The sequence below is a fragment of the Larimichthys crocea genome, chromosome I, assembly GCF_000972845.2.
Source record: "Larimichthys crocea isolate SSNF chromosome I, L_crocea_2.0, whole genome shotgun sequence".
Lineage (NCBI taxonomy): Eukaryota > Metazoa > Chordata > Actinopteri > Sciaenidae > Larimichthys > Larimichthys crocea.
This window is the reverse complement of record NC_040011.1, coordinates 2934532-2951133: the sequence shown is the minus strand read 5'-3', so window position 1 is coordinate 2951133 and position 16602 is coordinate 2934532. Positions and strand designations below refer to the sequence as shown.

The following is a 16602-nucleotide window of genomic DNA, read 5'->3' as shown; positions in this document are numbered from 1 at the left end:
CATCTTGAAAAGATTATTTTCTATGGATATGGTGAACCCACATTTTAATAAAGTTTCAACTTTACTTTCTTTTCTTCCTTTCCTCAGCTGCCACTTTATTCATGCTCACATAGGATAGCATTTGTAAAACCAAAACTGGAAACACTGTATTTTTTTCTTTCTTAATTATGCATTATTATGATTTATAGTTTATCATTTATTTCATGTCTGCTGAGGTAAAGATTCATTGAAAAAAGAAAAAAACATGCTTACAGATTAGAAAATTCTAATGAATTGTAATTAATTTATATAGATTTTATTTAAAGGCAGTGTCATTTCTCTTCTAAAACTTTAACATAACATAACATAATGCATTGTTTGGACCAAACTTTAATACCATGATGATTTTTAAGACATTTAACCAAATAATCAGCCTGCATAAGTAAAAGAATTGATGAAAAGACCAAAAGATGGTGGGCTTTTGGTCTTTCCATCTAAGGCAGGCTTCCTTCCAAACCTGTGCTCATACTACTAGGCTGTAAATGTTAATGCTGTCTCAGTGTGGCCAAAGGGTTGGAATGGAACCGCCCTCCAAGTGGCTCCAGATTTAAACAACCACAAGCAGCCTGCACACATTCCCTGTTCTGCTCTGTGCACCTTTGTCATCACCTGTGATTAATATTAAAGGAAACCGATCATGAATTGTGTGAGTATTCAGATCATTTCTATTCACTCACATCTAGTAAATAATTACCGTACTGAACAATTATCCAGGAAATTCAGACTGACTGCTACTCTTTGTTGGTTATAACTGTCTCCATCTTTCTGCTTCTTTTTCCCAACCACATATTTTTAATTGCATGTCTATGAGTGCTATATGTCCATCATCCCTACCACACCCCTACTGCAGACATCATTATATGATTACCATATGAACACAGTGCCCAAAAGTAGATATTAGCACTGGACACAAGCCAAAAAAAAAAAAAAAGGAAACCCTCTCAGGTTACACCAGAGGCCTGTATTTTGAAACAAGAGTAGAGAGAGGCAAGGTGATTTCAGGTTTATAAAACATTGTATAAAACATTGCCTGTGAGGGTCCCCTCTTGTCTTCTTTATTCTTTTTCCATTGGCTGCTAACAATGTCAAAACCCTGTGTATACCACTTGGCCTACAGAAGTGCTAGGCGTTCAATCACTCTGCTTTGTAGGATCACACTGGTGTAAAATACAGCGTGCTTTGACATTGTTAGCAGCCAAGGGGCCACAGTAATGACAGCATAACTTTAAGGAACTTAATACCTGATTCAGTTCATCTTGACTTTTTGTTTCAAATGTGACATGAATCTTTGTCTCCTGGGTGAAAGTCCTGCTTGTTTGACACCTCACAGAGTACTGCTCTTTACACTTCATCACCTGACACAGATGGATTACACTGGACAAGCTGTTAGTATTTGATGCTCTTGGAATGAGAGAAGGCTGTGTAGGCTTACGTCTAAGATATGAAAGTACACTTACAACATTGAAATGTTATATTTTAAAATGTATGTTTTTTATTTGTTCCCAAAGTCCATTCCACATGCTGGAATAAATAAAAGAATTCAACTTAAAAGAATAGACATAAGCAATATTTGAATTTCGCTCAGTGGAATATATAGTATAATAATTATAGTCAGCTCTACTCATGCCCTATTGATGAGGCAGTAATATTAAAAAACTATCAGCCTACACATTCACACAGTCTCTCTCAATTTCTTCTTTATTTGTCTAATAATAGAGTTTGCTCTTTGTTTGCTGCTTGTCTGTGTATGTGCTACAAACCTTTTTATGTGAATGTATTTATGGTTGGATTTGGAAAACCAGGGCTGACGTCCTGAGATGATACCTGTCATTGTGTGAATGCTAAGCATGATTACAGTTTAATGGAGAGATGTCCTGGGTCTGTTGAGCTGGTTTTGTAGGGCAGGCCTCTGGTCAGTCACCCCATGTTGAGGCTCCAGCACAAAAAGAACAACACTGTAGTAACGATAGTGATACATCACTGTTGTTTTTTACTCAGCAGTGTTTGTGGACCTGGAATTAGTTCAAACAGCTATGATGTGGTACTAACTCATGATTTATGGGGTGGCATGAATGTTCAGAGGCAGATTCATCATCACCCAGCATTCATCAGAGGGTGCCTGCAGCCCCTTAATGATTTGTGGCTCTGTCAACTTTTAGAGTCTGTCCCAGTGTGGTAGAGGAATGCCGAACTGTTCTGAGGTCAGTGGGAAGAAACATAGATCACTTCCTAAATAATGCTAACACCTAACCTTGTGTAATAAAACAGGAGGATGACTGTATGTGTTGTCAAATGTATTTTGTGCAGTGGCAACAAGCTCCTGCATACTCACTATTCAGCATGACATCGTTTATGCAAGCTTTATAGATGCATAAATGATGGTGACACAGTTCGTGACAAATATCACAGAGTCATAGTAATTTGTGTATTTCTCTCTTCACAGTGAGTTCATTTGAATGTTTACTGGGCATAAATGCCTTCAGATGGATCAAATGCATGCGCTGACAGAAGATGGTGTGTAACTGACGTTAGGGATCATCTACAAAGTGCATACAAAATGGCCACAAGAACTATTTAGCTATTTCTATTTGTTTCATTTCAACTTTACTTTCATTCATCCAGTCCTCCTCCCATTTCATTATACACTACCTCTGATGTCATCCTGCACTCAGGGGCATGTACTAATTTTACACCCAAAGAAACGCTTTCTCTCTTCTGACCCTGCCAGAGCAGAGTGTTTCCTGTTTGATCCAGTCTATAAGTGACTCTGAGGGCTGCTACAGTCATCTATGGCCAGGCCTCACTGATTACTGTACAAAAGCACAACTTTAGAACTTTATTCAGTGATTTTGGTCAAACTAGATCAGATTTTATACACAATATATTTTCTGTGTTTCCCTCTGACCTAACCTGCAATGCAGGCAACAGAACCGGAGCTTTGTTCGAGCACAGCCTTTAACTTTGAACTTTACAGTTTTTCAACTAAAATTTTACCTTTGTTAAAATCTCTTATTCTTTTATTTAGATTTACTTTTGTCTTTTTTAATTTCTGTAAGTTCAAAGTTATTTTGTATATTTTTTTCTTACACACATACACATGGATAAAATTCTACACAGACCTTCTTAAGCCTTCTAAATGATTTCCAGGGTCAAAGAAATCTGAATGCATATTTGACACAAACTGATACTGAGTGTAGGTGTGAGTCATACCTTCAGTATCTTTATAAATATCTTTACCACTAAAAATATATATTATTGTTTTTCCTGCAGGGCTTTTCAATGGTCATCATCATTCAATAGAAACTCGGTTGGTTAAGTGTTTCTCCCGCACAGCACATACAAATGTCTTTGCATACAGTCCTGAAAAGCAGTTTTCCTCAGCTAGTAACTGTATCCTGACACTGTGAGCTGAACACTCTCCCTTCACAGCTCCCTGTATGTTGTGTCCACTGACTGTTTCATGTTGCCTCTGTTTGAAGTCAAGGTGGGGTCAGACGACCAGTAACATAAATCATTGTAGTTAGTTGATGTTGGAGACTGTGAGAGGAGGACAACCTGTGGCTGTCGGGGCAAGAGTCTGGAGAGGCGATGAAATCCAATCTGCAAAGTTTTCATGATGGCTTGTTTTTCTAGTGCTGAGCTCGGCCGTTGGTCAGCTGTGGTATCCAAACAGAACAGGGCTTTAAGGAGCTCCTGCTGGTTCCTGTGTAGTTTCTTTGGGTTGACTTGGTACACCCCCCCCCCCCTCCTCCTCTTTTCTTTGCCCCCTGCTCCCAGGGGGATGGAGCATATTTAAAGTCCTGGACAGCCTGCTGGGTCTAGGTCCAGGATTTACTCCTGAATCCTCACCTGCAGGGGTCTTTGCTTTGATTAATGCTGAAGACACCAGGGCCTCTGGTTTGGAATCAAATAAACCTGCTCACTTTTACAATGACATATCCCATATACCTCCTTGTTTAATAGTGAAAAATGCAGAGCTTATACTGAAGGGCAAAGAGCAAAAGAATTTAAAAAAAGATGAATTATCCAACTGTATTGGTATCAGCACCAAAATAATGTGAGCTGCATTTCCTAAAGCGCAGCAAAAAGTGATCATTCTATAGAATTGATACATATACTGTACAATATAAACACATTCTCACTGTCAATAAAAATATATGTAGAAGAGACAATTGTATAAAATTTGTAATTTTAATTTTTCAATTTTTTTGTCGGAAAAAGATTTTTTTTTTAAAGTTATGCCAAACTTTTGATGTTAAAACAGGAAATCGAAGGTACACACATTTTTTCTCCTTTGACATAGTGTTGATCGTGGTGGAATTGTTGGGTCTCTGCAAATAATATTCATAATAAAGATTACATTCTAAATAGAAAGAGTTATGAAATAACTTCAGTTTGGTGCTATGTAAATTAAACTGAAAATTCATCAAACAAAATAGATAACCAAAAAAAAGCACACCACGGAGGGACACAGAGCGAAGACGTGGAATATTATCAGCCAGATTTAGTGTTGACAGATATTAACTGTTATGTCCTGTAGTCTGCATGATAATCATATCTGAGGTAAAGGCCGAGCATTGTAATGATGAAGAGATACCTCAGCTCCGATGTTCAAAGCTTACAACACACATTATCGCACTTGTTTAAAATTCTTTGAAATGTGTCTTAATTGCTTTAAAATTTAAAAAATATTTTTGAAATTAGTTTTTTGGCTTTGTTGACTTGTTTGTTAGATTATTAACCATTTCAAGATAATAATAATAAAAATAAAACACCATCATTTAAAAAACACAAAACAAAAAGAGCTTCATTCAGTCACATAGTTTTGTTTTCTTGACTGAATGAAATCATGAAATGAATGATGACACACAGGAACAGTAAATGTACATCACTGTTAGAGGATGTCATCCAGAAGAAACACAACCTTTAACCCTCCACCATGTTCCTCCATTAACATGAACTGTAAGTTTGACCCAGTCTCACACACACTGCCTGCTGCCCCGAGTCAAGCGCCACACGTGGATTAATCCACCACTGAAAATAGTCCCCAAACAAATGGACTATGTGCTCCTGTTTGTGTAACGTTTGCTACAAACTACAGCTGATACTGAATCTACCTGTCTGTATGCTGACACATGAACATAAAATCTCATTCATTGTTCATATGAAGTTTATGTACAACGTTTCAGTACTTCATATTTTATTATATTTATTTCATTTATAAAGTGATTCTATTTCCTCACATGATAAATAACAAATAAATGTGAAACTCATATATTTCTCTGTCACTCACTATTGTGTTTTTATGACTCTATCCAACTGTAACTTATCATTTTTACATTTTTTTAAACTGCACAACAGTAGACTCCATGCTTTTACTAAGATAAATGTGTGTGTGTGTGTGTGTGTGTGTGTGTGTGTGTGTGTGATTTTGGACATTTTTGTGTTTCACAGTCAAGTTTTTAACGATCACCTTTAAGACACACGTACAGCCTCAAAACTAGTTTTTGCCCAAGAGGCATCCACTGCCCCAACATCATCAAAAAGTTCACACTACAAGATTCTAACTGGACAGAGGGATGTGCAATACATCTGTATGTGTAGGTCTGTATATCTCTCCTTAACATCCAATAATATCTTTAAGTATGAATAAAAGGTGCAATAGCAGCTCTGAATATAGTGTTGGTTTTTTTATTTTATTTTATTACTTTTTAAAATCCACTTTTGTATTTTTCCGCTGTAACTATTATTCATCTATGAGCAGGTGAATGTATGTGTGAATATATGGAGTGGAGCACACCCCTCAGCTCTGAGGTCTTTCACACACTCTCTTAATCTAAATTGTATTTTATTTATTTGTATTTATTTCTATTTTGTTTGATTCAATCTTTAATGACTTCAATATTTTCATGTTCAGATGGCACTGAAAAAAACAAGTATTTGAAAGAATCTCTGTGACGTGTGATGAGGTCAGTCTGTGTGCAGCACACCGTACTGTGACATTCACTGCTTGAGCTGAAAGCTTACACCAGTGTGTCTCTGCACTGTAATGTTATGGGGAGATGCTTGTTGGCCATTGTAGGTCCTCAGACCTCCAGCATGCAGCAGTGACACATGGGGCACAACTGGACAAAGGCTCTTTAAGAAAAGCAGACAGGCTCACAGAGAAACCCAGCAGAGAGATGATCTGACAGTCAGACGGCCCGCTGTCAGCGCGCTGCCCAGCCTGTCTGGGAGAAAAGCTCAATACAAGAGGCGAGACCACCCAGCTGCAGGGTCCCCCCTCCAACAACACTGCTCATATCACACAGCACCGACACCAGAACCACAACAAACACGTCACATCTAAAAAGGTTTCTGTTGTGGCAGTGTAAATGCTGAGAGCGGCACATGGTGTTTTTTCTTCTCACCTGTAACTGTGTAAATGATTCAGGGTCATTAATGTAACATACACCACACACTCCTATAAGAGTGTTATGACAGTGTTATGCAGCTTTTGCATTTTCATAACATTTTGAAGGTTTTAATCTCCTCCCACAGTTTGATAATAAAATCAAAAATTTCTTAGTCTTCATTAATGCAGCCTCTCTGATACTACACTAGATGATCAGATCATTCAAGTTTAGATTGATTAGACTCTGGCTATTTTATCAACAAACTCAATAATCTGTCGTCAAAATTGTAAATATACATTTACAACAGCTCATCCAGACTCAGAAAGAAATGATATCCACAGAGCATGGCTTGGTAGTAATAAATTAAATGCAATCAGATTACATAAATAGAAACAACATAAGTAACTATAATCAGCCTAGATTATGTTTGAAAAAAACATTTGTATTTAGAGTATGGTTAAGTTGTTAACAACTATGTAATTACATTTTTATTATGCCTATGTACCGAGCTTTTCTTCACAATATCAATTTTATAATTATGATTCATAATGTTCTATGAACTAAAGTGTATCTGCTCTGACACACAGCAGAGCTGACAGGGGGGAAATAATGAAATATGACAATATTTTCACTGAATTTATTTGAGAAGTTCAAAAAGAGAGAGGGAGAAAAAAAAGAAAAAAGAAAAAAAAACACAACTAATTTTTTGTTGTTGCTGCGTCTATTTTTAGTAGAAGGTTCAATAATTTCAAAGTTTGGTTTTGTAATTCAAAAGTATTCAGATTACATTTTCTTTTAATGCAATGGATTTCGTTACTCGTTACAGAAATTATCATTTAATTTGTACTTAGTGACATTTCAAAGTAATCTGACTGCCTTTATTTTCTCCAGGCATTAAATAAAATGTTCATTTTATTTTTCAATCATTAAAATTCATAATTCCTTCAATAACTCCGTTTTGAAGATGGAAAGAAACGACAGTATGAACTTTGTGACAGCACGCGGCTCAAATACATGCTATTACATTTTCCTTCCTCAACAAACGCCGCACACACACACACACACACACACACACACACACACACACACTCCGCCCTGAAGGCCCGAGTCTGAGCCATCACACCCCGGCGTGAAGCCTTCACATGCGGCGCTCTTACCTCTGGTAGTCGGCCTTGCAGTACAGTTTGCTGTCCCTGCAGTAGCAGGTGGCGGTGAGCGGCTGCTGGCACGCGGCGCACTGAAGGCACTCCTCATGCCAGGACGCGTCGTTGACCCGCATCAGGAAGCGGTCTGAGATGATCCGCGTGCAGCCTTCGCACACGGCCTGCTGCGGGGATTCAGCGCCTGACATGCGGGAAAGGAGAGCAGAGGAGCCGGTGAGCTGCGGCGGCCAGGCTCAGCAGTGAACAGCATTATTTCATTGGTGTTGTGTTCACGGACATTCTGTGTTGAAGTCCTCGGTGAGGTTAAAGGGTCACTTTTCAAAAATGATTTTAAAAAATAAATAAATAAAACATTGTGTCCAGAAATATTTTTTATTTGAACGCAACATGAGGCAGATAATAGAGGTGTACAAATAAATTACTGTTTTGATTTGTTCATTTCAGGCTGCTTGTGTTTCATACGGGATGAATATGTGTCATAGGAATAAGTCAATAAAACGAACAATACAGAACCTGCTCCCATTCTCTCCATGACGTTTAAATATGAGTGAAGAGTGACGCGTTATGTCACGGACATACCTGCTGGCTCCATCGATACAAATGTCCTATAAACAATTACCATGGTGACATCAAACATCAGATATATTTGACTCCATGTTTCCACGGTGTTTGAATAAATGAATATGAATGTTTGAACTGCAAAGTGAATTCAGTCACAGTGATATAAAAAGAGAAGAAGGAATCATCAGAATTATTGTATACGATTTTATCAGAGACTCCGTGAGTTGTTTTTTTTTTTTACTTTGATTTTTTTTTTAAATGCATAAATTGAACATCAGATGAAAAAATAAAATCCGAGGCCTCAAACAGCAGTGATAATGTAACATTTAATGAAACCAATAAAAAACAGATTTCTCACCTCGGAGAGAAAAAGAATGAATAATGATAAATAGCGCAGAGGTAAACAGACAGAAAACACAACAGTTCAGAACTGTCCGTTTCTGTTCACACTGATGACAGACCGGATTATAATCCGCTCTGTGGCCGCTCAGGAGGGAAGAGAATGCGCTGAACTCACCGATCAGATGATCCAGAGAGCTCGCGTCGGTGCGCAGACGGTCTTCTATTTTAATGTCGTTCAGCATCTTTGACAGAGGTGACTGCTGGAGGACCGTCAGACCCGGCCTGTGCGTGCTCTCTCCTCTCTGCACTTCAGGGCAAAAAGAAGCAAAAGGAGTGCGTCAAATCCGCAAAGTTCAAACCTTCACAAGTTTTTAGTCTCCGAGAGAGAAAAAAACATCAACTGGTGTAAATCCAGAGGGGTGCCATGAAAAGGGTCCAGCAGTCCGGAACTCGATGTGCCATCCTGAGCTCAAGCCTGTCTCAAAGAGGGGAACAGCAGAGGCAGAAACCCTCCCCCTGCCTTTCGCCGAGCACTCTCTCCGCAGATCTGGACTTGTATTGGCGCCGGAGTCTCGATGGATCCGCCTCCACAATGTCCACAAAGCCTACAGGGATGAAATGAAATAAATCTGCACTTCAGCATCACACAACTCCACACAAGCAACAGCCCTGATCTCAGCACATGATGACCCCTCAGTGTCTGTCATGACACTGAGCGACCTGAGCGACTTTACTCTTAAAATCCTGCACATGGTTTGTGTTTTAGAGACTGACAGCGTCTCTATCTGAAACATTAGAAATCAAATATAAATCATTTCATATTATATTATATATTAACCGTCATAGTATATCCACCAGTGTATTCTGCAAACATTCAGAGTGCTGCCCACTGTTCGGGATTTATACTTTATTTAAAATGTAACATTTCATTAACATTGAACTACAGTACATATTTTAAACATGAGCATTCTCAATAAACTTTTTTGAACCCAGTCAGATTTTTCTGGGTTTGCTGCTGTCCACGGCCCTGTCCATACTGTGTGTCTCATAATATCATAATATGGTCAAATAATAATATAAAGCTGCGCCTGAAAACACTTTAGTAATGAATTATTCAGGAGTGTCATTATTATTTATGATTAAAAATCAAATATTCTACGTGTATTGTGAATGAACATGCACAGATTCAGATTCTTTGGACATTTCTCTGGTTGAAAATGAGCTGCTGTCAGTCTGAACGACACACACCTCACATGATATTTGTGCACGTGCAGCCTGATTGTGAATCTGCATAATGAGCTGATAAGGAAACTTTCTTTTTTTCTGCTCTGTTGAATATCAGTCACAGATCACAGATCAGATCAGAGGCAGACATGAAGCGCAGACGATATACGCCTCTTTCAAATAAAGCATCTCAGATTGATCAGTCCTCCGCTGCAGGCCTGAGATCAGCTGTGTGAAAAGCAATAAAAAGCAATATTCATCAGCTGTCTGCTCTTTTGTTCGCGCGGGGGAATCTTCATGACGCACGAGGAGCTTTTATTAACGGAAATTAAATACAGAGAGATGCGCGCGGGTCAGGTTCAATTGACGAGGGTTGAGGATTAATGTGAATTGACATTGTGCTATATTGTGCTAGATTATATATATATGAGTGGATATAATACATGTATTGGAATATATATATATATATAAAATCTGAGAGGCTTAATGAGCTAATAAGAGATCATGAAATGACATGCCTGTCCAACACAGGCGATTTTTACGATGTCACGTAAGTGACATTAATAATATAAATCATATAATAAAGGAGAAGAGAAGGAAGAAAAGGCCTGATGTGGAAAAATAACGCGACATGCAGCATCGTGACTCAGTCATTGTTCTTTCTCAAAGGACTGTCAGAGATTCTCAAATGAAGAGATGGATCTGTGTCTGTTAGTACTCAAAATGTGTTTCTGTTTTTTTTTATTTATGAAAGAAAAAACATGAAACGAAAGAAATCATGAAATAACATCACTCATCAGTGGATCAGAATTCCAGTTTAATTTCGTGAGAAAAAAATGTTTAAATATCATTCATTAATTCCTACAAACTGATCTGACATTAACACGTTTGATGTTAGTTCATCACATGGAGAGCTGTGAAAGGTGTTTGCTCATGGTGGAATTGTTGAGTCTCTGATAATAATATTATAAAGAGTACGGCCTAGACCTGCTCTATATGGAAAGAGTCATGAAATAACTCCTGGTATGATTTGGGACTATATGAATAAAACTAAACGAAAAAGTAATCAAATGTGTGTGAGGAGGAACATCATAAAATGTTAATTAAGTTCAAAATGATGAAATAATGAACTAAAGAAGGACCTAAAATGTGTGTGTGTGTGTGTGTGTGTGTGTGTGTGTGTGTGTGTGTGTGTGTGTGTGTGTGTGTGCTGACATAAAATCAAACCAGTTGTATACCACTTTTTAATAGTGGATTGAGTCCACCTCTGTACAGCTGTCCAATCCTGACGCCATGTGGTCAGAAGCTGAAGCTCAGCAAACGCAAAACAGATCTGGTGGACGGTGAGAGAAGATTTCATTTACAGATTCAAGAAATATTTTTAAATATGGTGATTTATTGAATATATGTAGCTGATCATTTGGGCTGAGGTGATAAACATAAATCAATCAATAAAAAACCTATGAGAGCATAAGAGATGGCTAATCTCTGAACAGACTTCCTATCGTGTTCTTACGCTACAACCGAAAAATGTTCCATGGTTCACTTAATGAAGACAGAATGCAGCACCAGCTTCTCATGGACTGTTACAGAGCTCAGAGGGTGTGCTGAGCTGCAAGGCCTTGCTCTGGATTTTATATTAGAACTCTGTTCTGTCTGAAAAAAATGTGACCTAAATGTGTGTGTGTGTGTGTGTGTGTGTGTGTGTGTGTGTGTGTGAAATTATGGAAAACCAATGCTTTGGTCATTAATGTTAAGAATCAAACAATATGAAGAAACAGTGTTAACTATGACAACAACAAAACTATGATTTCTCTGCACTCCGCACTTTTTTCTGGCACTTTGAAAGGACAAATGACAAATCCAGGACGTTATCACTCTGTCCCTCACAAAGTCTAACATGTACTTTATGAATGGAGTTAAGCCAAAGGACAACAGCATCAAACACCTGCATTCTTCTGCTGGCTGTGTGTGAGTAACACTGTGGAAAGCCATTTAACAAAGATTAAAATTAAAATTAGGCTGGCTTTCTTCAACCATTTCAAGCACAGCGTTGTCCTTTCTTTAGCTCTGGTGTGGTCTTCAAAACTACTTCATTAGCACTCTGTCTAAATCTTTATCAGCCGGTGGTGTAGTGGGTTAATCAGACCATTGTATCATGAACGCACTCCCTAAAAGCTCATTTTCCAGCAGCTGTTGTGTAAAACAGATGCAAAGACAAGAGGAGCTGTGATCTTCTTAACCATCGGATGCCTGTAAATGTGCAGCGACGCACATATGCACGAAGATAAGAGTGAAGACTCTTTGATGACATGTGTCCCACACATTGACTTCAATCATTTATATGATTTTAACGAACAACTTTTGTCAAAGAGCTGTAAAACAGGGACTTTGAGGGAAATCAGCAGCAGCTGATGTCCTTGTAAACACGTTTTTATAAAGTTGACTGTGTGATGTGTCGGAGCAGTTGGAAAAGGTTGTGGAAAATTAGGCAGCAGTCTTAAGGTACAGTAGTTGTGGTAGCGACACAAAGCCCTCTGGGTATCTGTGCCCAAAAGCAACAAGCAGAGTCAGCTTTAAATGTGTTCTTTATGAACATGTTGTCATATCTGTGCTGGGACCAGTTTAGCATCTTTGGTTGGGTCGTTGTTCAACTCTTCTGCAGGTCCTCTTGACAATTCATAGCTTGTATTCCAATCATTAGTTTTGTTTGTTCCACTCATGCATTTCTTTTCCCTGCTTTAAAGATCTGTAGGATTTAGCGGTGTGGTTGCTGATTGCTAACTCCTTGCCTCACCTTCTTAACGTGAAGGAGAAACTACAGTGACCCCAAAACACATGATATAAGTCTAATTTTTCATGTCTCCTCTCTCAAATACAGCAGGACAGATGGTCATTAGTCCCTTTATCTTGGTTAAAATGCATATTCTGTCTCTTTCCTATTTCAATGTGTTCCTATCATTATCCCAAAATAATTTTTTGTACCTGTTGAGACCAGATAGGTTCCGCTACAACTTCTAAATACTTCAGTCTCAGTTGCGCCACCTTCATGTTCTGCTTTGGTTTACAGGCCTGATGGTCCAGCCTGGTCCAGACCATTTTCAAAATCTGGAATCAATTTAGATGCAGTTTGCAAACCCTTTTACTACAGGCTCCTATTTTCAAAATTCATCCCTCTCTCACAGAGCGGGCTTTTCCATGTGGTCTAACCTTGGCATGAAGTCATTTCATGATTTGTATATTGAAGATGTCTTTGTATTCTTCAACAGATTTCAGCTAAACTCATTTTACTGGGTAACTAAAGGTGCACAGTGCCATGATGAGAAAATCTGTTTTCTTCACTGTTCCTCATTATTAGAAAGGAGCAACCTCTGTGGTGAAGTGAAGCCAATGCAAAAGTGCCAAAACTGCAGTTCCTCTTGTCGTCCACAGAAGTGAGTCAGTCTCCATAAGTCCCCATGTTCAAATGTCCAACTTCACAGCAGAAATAAACATGTTTACAGCCTGGTACAAAAAACAGTTTTGGTCTCTGTAGCTAATTTCCCCGTTCATGACAACTGTACTGAGGGTGAATTTATATACAACTCACCTGTTCACATTATATTAAGGCTTAAAGTTATGCAGGATTAAGAGTGTGGACACTCTGACTGACAGGTGGGTGCTGTCACAGGTGGCTTGGTTTGAACTTCCAGGCTTCATTCATCCTGACTTAGCTCCACTCATGATCCACCTCTTTGCCAATTTTTAGTTAATGCAGAGCTGGAGGTAGGATCGCCATGGTGGAGACAACCAGAGCCACAGTCTGAAACCTGTCGATGACATCACAGAGATTACGTCCATGTTTTAAACGATTTATGACTGTTAGTTGTCAAAAAATCATGGCAGTAGGATAGAGGTGATGGTGTAGTTATGTATGTGGTCTAATCCAGGGTAAAATCATTGACCACACTCACTGGAAAAAACTCAGACTGACCCTGTTTGTGACAGATGTGGACAAGCGACTGCCTCACTGATTCATACGTTTTGGTCTTGCCTATATCTTCATAATTATTGATGCAATGTTTTTGAGGTGTTATCAGGAAGTACCCTTTGATCCAGTGACACTAATAGCCCTCTTTGGGGTAATTAAAGTGGCCCTACCAAAATAAAAGCAGACGTTTTTCATAAACAAAAAAACATTTATAATACATGTATTGGTTTGACTTGTACCTCGCCTCTCGCCTCAGCTGGGATAGGCCCCATTGTGACCCTGGTGAGAATAAGCGGTTACAGATAATGGGTGGATGGATAGATGGATGTATTGGTTCTACAATAACCAGATATAACATTATCCTCTGTATGAAAAAACAAAAATCATACTGGAACAGTTTATGAAACCTGAAATTGCTATTATTGATATATTAGAATCACACAGTTGGTGATTTGTCTGCTGTACATCCCAAATCCCCCTACCATTAGCACCATCAGCAGGGGTGGATCCATGCTTTCATGTTGTTTATGTTGAATGTCACAGCGTAAATTGAGAAAACCAAACACGAAGCATCTAAATAACTCCTGCTCCTCGTAGAAACCTGACTCCAGTAAAAAACAAAGTCATTTGGCTGACCTGCAGCTCCTCTGCACCAGCTTTCATCACTCCACAGCCTGTCTGTGCTGCCCTCGGGCCAGTCTTTCTCAGCATTTATGTGAAAACAAGCCAGTGTGCCATTAATCATCAGCTAAGTACCACCATCAGCCCACTACAAGCATTCATCTTACAGTAATTGCTGACATGTTAATTACACGTAATGACAATCTGTCTCATTCACACTCATCCAGGAGCTGTAAGAGGAGGTGGACTGTGTGTGTGTGTGTGTGTGTGTGTGTGTGTGTGTGTGTGTGTGTGTGTGTGTGTGTGTGTGAGTGAGAGAGAGAGAGAGAGAGAGAGAAATGGAGAGATACATAGAGGCGTTTCAAAGCCACAGGTCTCACCATTCATAAGCTGGCCTTCCGGGAACATCAGAAGGCCTACTCCAAGTCGCTTAGGGAGGCGCGTTCTCTCAATTTTTCCGACATTATCAATAAAAACCCTGGACACTCGAAGTAGCTTTTCTCAACCGTCAACCATCTCCTCAACCCACAGTCTCCCTTACTGCCAGAAATAACTGAAGAACACTATAACAAATTCATGGTCTTTTTAAAAAATAAAATCGACTCCATTCGCTCTGGCCTCCCTGGTTCTTCCACTCTGCCTGCCATGACCACTGAACCACAAATTGTGATCTCCCAGACCCTAAATTCCTTCCCTTATGTCTGCCTCCCTGAGGTTGAGAATATCATCTGGAGAATGAAACCCTCTACCTGCAGTCTGGACCCCTTCCCAACATCCTTGGTTAAAGATAACCTCTCTGCAATCAGCCCTTTGATAACCACAGTAATAAACCTCTCCCTTCAGACTGGATTTGTCCCTGCTGCCCTCAAATCTGCCATCATCAGACCAAGTCTCAAAAAACCCACACTTGACCCAGAAGATTTTGCCCATTACTCAAAAAACCCACACTTGACCCAGAAGATTTTGCCCATTATAGACCGATCTCAAATCTCCCATTCCTTTCCACAGTTTTTGAAAAAGTAGTTGCAAATCTTCAGGACCATCTTAAAAACAACAATATCTTTGAAAAATTCCAGTCTGGTTTCCGATCTGCGCACAGTACAGAAACAGCCTTGTTTAGTGTCACAAATGACCTTCTGATGGCAGCAGATTCTGGCTCACCTTCGCTCCTGGTCCTCCTCGATCTGTCTGCTGCATTTGACACTGTGGACCATACTATACTCCTCAACCGGCTACATCACTCCATTGGACTCAATGACACTGCTATAAACTGGTTTCACTCCTACCTCACTGACAGAACTGAATACATCTCTTTTGGCAATGCACAATCCCAGACACACACGGTTACCTGTGGGGTCCCACAGGGGTCAGTCCTGGGCCCTATCCTCTTCAATTTATACATGCTCCCACTCGGCCGTGTTATCAATCGGCATGGAATTTCCTTCCACTGTTATGCAGACGACACACAACTCTACATAAAAACTGGCACAAACCTCTCCCCAAATTCTCCATCACCACCATCGGTATCATCTGCTCTGCCGTCACTCTCAGCTTGTCTGTCAAATGTAAAGTGCATTATAAATTAAATCTATTATTTTTATTATTATTATTATTTAACACTGCATAACAATCACTGTTAACATGGACGTAGTCACTGTGACATTCATCTTCTTGGCAGTCCTGCCTCCTCCACCTGCTTACTAATCCAAAAATGGGCAAGAGGTGGAGCTGAGTCAGGCTGAATGATGCCTGGTTGCCAAGCAACCTGTGACAGCACCCACCTGTCAATCAAAGCATCCACGTTCTTAATCCTGCATAACTTTAAACCTTAATATAATTTGAACAGGTGAGTTGTATATAAATTCACCCTCAGTACAGTTGTCATGAACGGGGAAATTAGCTACAGAGACCAAAACTGTTTTTTGTACCAGGCTGTAAACATGTTTATTTCTGCTGTGAAGTTGGACATTTGAACATGGGGACTTATGGAGACTGACTCACTTCTAGTTTTGGTACTTTTTGGCTTTTCCAAGATTTATTTGACAGAGACAGCTGAAGAGTGACAGAGATGTGGGGAAAGAGAGATGGGGAATGACATGCAGCAAAAGGCCACAGGTCACACTCAAACCCTGGGCTGCTGCTGAGCCTTCGTACATGGGGTAGATGCTCTACCAACTGAGCTAATTCACACCCCCTAGTTGTGGTACTTCTATGTTGGCTTCACTTCACAGCCATGGCAGTTGCTGCTTGGAGAGACCACAGTCAAAAGTACAGTTCAGGGTCTTTA

General features: G+C 39.5%; 1 protein-coding gene across 1 annotated transcript in view; it reads right to left on the bottom strand.

Moving 5' to 3' along the window:
• Nucleotides 1-8939, bottom strand: part of LOC104934586 (LIM/homeobox protein LMX-1.2) — a 39549-nt gene extending 30610 nt beyond the window's left edge. The window contains exons 1-2 of the mRNA XM_010750279.3: nt 8676-8939; nt 7592-7778 (exon numbers count right to left, since the gene is read on the bottom strand). Of these exons, the coding sequence (XP_010748581.1) occupies nt 7592-7778; nt 8676-8742 (254 nt within the window). The 5' untranslated portion in view covers nt 8743-8939. The remainder of the gene's footprint in view (nt 1-7591; nt 7779-8675) is intronic.
• Between the last annotated feature and the right edge of the window lie 7663 nt (nt 8940-16602).